Source organism: Mizuhopecten yessoensis, unplaced genomic scaffold (assembly GCF_002113885.1).
Source record: "Mizuhopecten yessoensis strain PY_sf001 unplaced genomic scaffold, ASM211388v2 scaffold1407, whole genome shotgun sequence".
In the NCBI taxonomy this organism is placed as follows: domain Eukaryota; kingdom Metazoa; phylum Mollusca; class Bivalvia; order Pectinida; family Pectinidae; genus Mizuhopecten; species Mizuhopecten yessoensis.
In genome coordinates this window covers 3,832-8,764 of record NW_018404031.1, presented here as the reverse complement: position 1 = coordinate 8,764, position 4,933 = coordinate 3,832, and the positions used below count along the sequence as shown (strand labels likewise).

Below are 4,933 nucleotides of genomic sequence, written 5' to 3'. Positions count from 1 at the left end.
TTGATCGGAAACGTTCAAAGCACAGGAAGACCATTATGAATCGACCAGACAGAGATTTGTGGATAAGTCAATCACGGAGGTTTTTTAACGTCGAATATATTGTAGCTTGTAATAGCTGAATACGTTATGTAAATTCTGCTATATATGGTGAAAAAATATTTGGACGGACGGATGGTGATAATACGATTTTAAGTCCTGTTTGTATAGAATCAAACAAATGTACTAATGTATTCCCTATATTTAATTACTGAACAATAATTTTTATTTACTATATTTTGAATTCGAGTAAAATATATAAAAATAATAAACAAAGGTATTGCTTACCCATGCCTGCCATTCCTCCGCCCATGCCTCCGCCCATACCTCCGCCCATGCCTCCTTTTCCGCCCATCATACCGCCCATTCCCATACCAGACATACCGCCCATACCTCCGCCCATGCCTCCTTTTCCGCCCATCATACCGCCCATTCCCATACCGGGCATACCGCCCATTCCTCCGCCCATGCCTCCTTTTCCGCCCATCATCCCGCCCATTCCCATACCAGACATACCGCACATACCTCCGCCCATGCCTCCTTTTCCGCCCATCATCCCGCCCATTCCCATACCGGGCATACCGCCCATTCCTCCGCCCATGCCTCCTTTTCCGCCCATCATACCGCCCATTCCCCTACCAGGCATACCGCCCATTCCTCCGCCCATTCCTCCTTTACCGCCCATCATACCGCCCATTCCCATACCAGGCATACCGCCCATTCCTCCCATGCCTCCTCCCATGCCTCCTCCCATACCATAGGCAGCTGAAAATATAAAATAGTGACAGTTTAGCATCATCTATATATATAGGATCTTTAATGTGTTCTGAATTAGGATGCTATTATTAAATGAGTCTAGCATTCACACAACCCAGAACTCATGCTAATGTTCTGAAAATAATTTATTGTATCTGGTCATCGTCAAGAGGCAACCTTGAAGTATATGGTATCATGTTTTTTCTGACGTCAAAATTGGAAAGTATAAAAGTATAATGCATATTACATATGACATATGGTCTTCACTGCATTACATCAGACATAAATGATACATTTGTACGTGTTTTAAATACCACTAGAATAATGACTCTAGGGATCGATATATCAATTATGTAATAAATAAACGTTAATCTAAAAATATTTTTAAAAAAATCAATGTCTACTTACCACGCTTGTAACCTAGAAATAAGGAAGGACAACATAAACCAAAGTTTCACAACATTGAGATTCTATCATAGTCTGCAGAGGTACCGTGCTATTTATGTATATAAAGAAAATAAGATATTTTATTTATATCTTAATTATATCTCCTTTCTCGAAAAATACTACTGTACATAAATGATTACTTTTTACTTTATAGTAGCCTAAGGTTTTATTTATATTTTAATTATGATATTCTTTAAAAAAATATTACTGTATATAAATGTCTCGTTTTACTGTTATAGGAGTTTAACTTTTTAATTGTAATGTTCTACATTTAAAATTACTACCATATATAACTTATAGGATTCAAACTTACGTCCGCCATTATTCATTCCATAGCCATTGTTCATTCCATAGCCATTGTTCATTCCATAACCGTTGTTCATCCCGTAACCGTTGTTCATCATTCCATATCCTAGTATTAATTGGTATAAAGTTATAAAAAGTTATATTTTGTTAACGATATAACATGATTAATATATTACACTGATAACTAACAAATCGTTATCATAGGATGTATTTACTGTTAATTATACCGTGCACCAAGAATGGAGAAACTCTGTATGTAGTTAATAAAATCACAACTATTCTGATTCTACTTAGTACTACTAAATGTGTTATTTATTTCGATATCGTTCAACTGAAATGGCAATAAAACCACTTAGAAAATTAATATTATGATATTTTAACCATTTTCCTAGGTTCCATAAACTTACTTTATCATTTAGTTTTGCAAAGACATTTCCGAAAATATATTTATTAAAACGTTACAACATATGATGAAATGGCAATAAAATCATTTTGAAAATTAATAATTTGATATCTAAACTCATATTTCCAGGTTCCATATAAACTTTCTTTAACACTTGGTTTTGTAAAGACATTTCCAAAAATAATTCATAAAAACATTACAGCATTTGTTTCTAACTGTTATTTATTTCAATATCTATCAACTGAAATAGCTATTAAACATTTTGAAAAATAAAGATATGTAAACGTTATTCCTAGGTTCCTTAAAGATACTTCAATTTGAAAAAAACATTTAAAAGAAAAAGAAAATAAATATAGATAAAATCAAATCATCAAAACATTACAACAAAGTAAAATAGAAAATGAAACCACAGCGTCGATAAACAATAACGAAATCAAAACTCGAATATAAAAATAGAAATCAGGAACTGTTGGAACACCAAAACGAAAGGACAGACGTCTTAATTCCAAACCTATGAACCAAAGACGGAACCATACGTTCCAGAAGGGTAAGTGTTTCTATACCACATGTGGCAATCGCCTTTGTGTTATTTTTGAGAAGATTTTATGAATTTTAATTATTTACTTATCAACATGTTTTTTGTCTTTGTAATATTTCCAATGTATTTTAATGTGATATCTGCTTCTCTCAGCTTATTAACGTAATCTCACGAAATTTCATTGATTTGCATTATTGGTTTGAGTACGAATTAAGCATTTCCTGCTAAATGTCAGCATAGAGTTGATGTTTTTTTTTCTTAATATCACCTTTACCATACGACAAAATCTAAAATATCGTTTTTAAGGAAACTAAGTTGTCATACTATTTGCATCATTGTATCAGTTATCGATTGTCTACTTACCAGCCGCGTTGGTAGCGACAACAATGGCAGACGCCATGGAAACGAATAGGTAAGCGTTCATCTTGAAGGTCTACAAGGTACCAACAGTCAACATTTGAAGTTGATTCGTCAATTAAAATATATCATATTGATATATATGATTCGATTGAAAACTTGTTACTTCAATCACTATCAATGCATACAGATGCAGATATAAAGTGTGTGAAATAGATACATGACGGGTTTTCTGTTTTTGTTCTTTTAAAGATACCTTACGATATCGAATGTATAGCTTGAAGATGAATATGTGTCATTTACTTTTATGTATGTAATTCGAATGTTCTCGACATTACTTTTTTTGAATCTTTTTTGTAATTACGCTGTGTATATCTGATTTGTATGGCTTGATTCAGAAGTATTTTGAATACATACAATATACAGCTTTCCTGTCACACATTGCTATTTTTGCGGAGAAATAAAAACATGTAGAGAGTTTCATCTGTAGTGTTACCAGATAAGAAAGCGTAAATATAGAAAATAGCCATTCGTGTAACACTCTTTATTCTAGTATAAAACAGCTGATACTGATCGGAAATACATTTATATATATATAAAAAATAAGCGACATTTCAACAAGGGCTTTGCCGTGATAAAGACCTTTTTCATGAATAAACCGCGTTTACAAATTAATTGAACGGTAGGCCCTCCAAATGCCTCAGGTATATGACGGATAAGGGTTTTGCCTTCGCAAATATTTAAGATTAGACTACATTAAGTAAATGGCGTGGACAATAAAACATTCAAAATACATTGATTAAAAAAATGGCGATGAAGGTAGAAATGCTTAGCTGAGATAACAACAATTCTATATGGTCTACCGAATAATTGGCCTACTTCATCATATCAATGTAGGGTTGTGAAAGTGTCTGATTGCAAAAGAAGGATGTTTGGTCGTATGTATGAGATACTAATGGATTAGAGAGTGGTTTTAAAGATGTCGGGAGATTCTGAAGTTAATAGGTCAGGAGGCAAGAACGTACGTTGCATAACACTATGAAAAACATTTAACGATGAATACAAATTTAAAGTGAAGCTGGACGTACCTTTTTGTGATGAGCTGTAGGGCTGCTGGTGGGCTGTTGGTCGGCTTCGGTGACAGTGTGGTACGATTTGTGGAGCAACACCGGGGTCTTATATACTCATCCTGCGAACTCGAGGCACCATTCACGCGGACCACAAACATGTAAGGATAACACAGCTACATGGGTCATCGACGTGATCCGTTTGATGGGAAGGTAATACAGTTTTAAATCAGTCCGAACTAACATTGCATCTGACATGCATTAACAATAAAGGGAATGTCAGGTAAAGGTGTTGACTAAAGAGAGGGGTGATACTAGCCGCTCAGGTGTGTACGGGATGAGGTCACGCGCGGATGTTCCTAGGTAAACGTTCGCTCGGTCACTTCTCGATTCTAAACAACATGATTGATAACAGTTAATTGCGGTATTTGAAAAATAACAAAATATGATTTCCTTTTCTTTATTAAAGGTGATTTGAAGCCAAGTCCTATTAACCTCATTGATATTGAATGTATCCATTTCTTTATTAAAGGTTATCGGATTACACATATATTATTATTATCTCAAATTCATATTGAATGTATTTGTTATGTATATAAATAAAACGGATAGAGTAACATCAACATTTTTAGGACACAATGTTAATTAGTTTTGTTTCATTAACACAACAGACTGAAACAAATATTCTCATTGTCGACATTAATAGTGACGCCTTACCTTATTAGAAGAATGTACATTTGAATACCAATAATATTATTTCATATCAAGTAACATTGATGGTCCTTCTTTGTTTTATGATAATATTTACAATCCAAGCACAATCACTTCTTATTTCTATAAGTATTATTCGATATATTAAAGAACTCTCTGTTTGTTTTCTTTTCTGTTTTAACAATATGTTTAAACTTTTTTTTATAAGAACAATGAGAATGATACATAAATGTATTTCGGCAATAACTTATATCACTATACCATAGTAACATTTCTGCTGTCAAAATACCAGTAAAGCAATCGAAACGATGC

The 4,933-nt window shown here is 33.7% G+C and overlaps 1 protein-coding gene across 1 annotated transcript; it reads right to left on the bottom strand.

Annotated features, from left to right (window-relative positions):
* Positions 1-654: 654 nt before the first annotated feature.
* LOC110461713 (glycine-rich protein 23-like) lies at positions 655-3,981 on the bottom strand. The gene is made up of 6 exons (XM_021515337.1): positions 3,932-3,981; positions 2,850-2,919; positions 1,553-1,651; positions 1,201-1,212; positions 715-801; positions 655-671 (listed from the first exon to the last, which is right to left on the bottom strand). Exons 2-6 carry the CDS (start codon positions 2,908-2,910, stop codon positions 655-657), a joined length of 276 nt encoding a protein of 91 aa, XP_021371012.1. The 5' UTR covers positions 2,911-2,919; positions 3,932-3,981.
* Positions 3,982-4,933: the final 952 nt, after the last annotated feature.

Excerpts from the sequence above, each read along its gene's own strand:
- LOC110461713 (XM_021515337.1), bottom strand. The coding sequence starts at position 2,910 with ATGAACGCTTACCTATTCGTTTCCATGGCGTCTGCCATTGTTGTCGCT. Across the intron at positions 1,652-2,849 it reads TGTCGCTACCAACGCGGCTG|GATATGGAATGATGAACAAC; the intron begins GTAAGTAGACAA and ends AATTAATACTAG.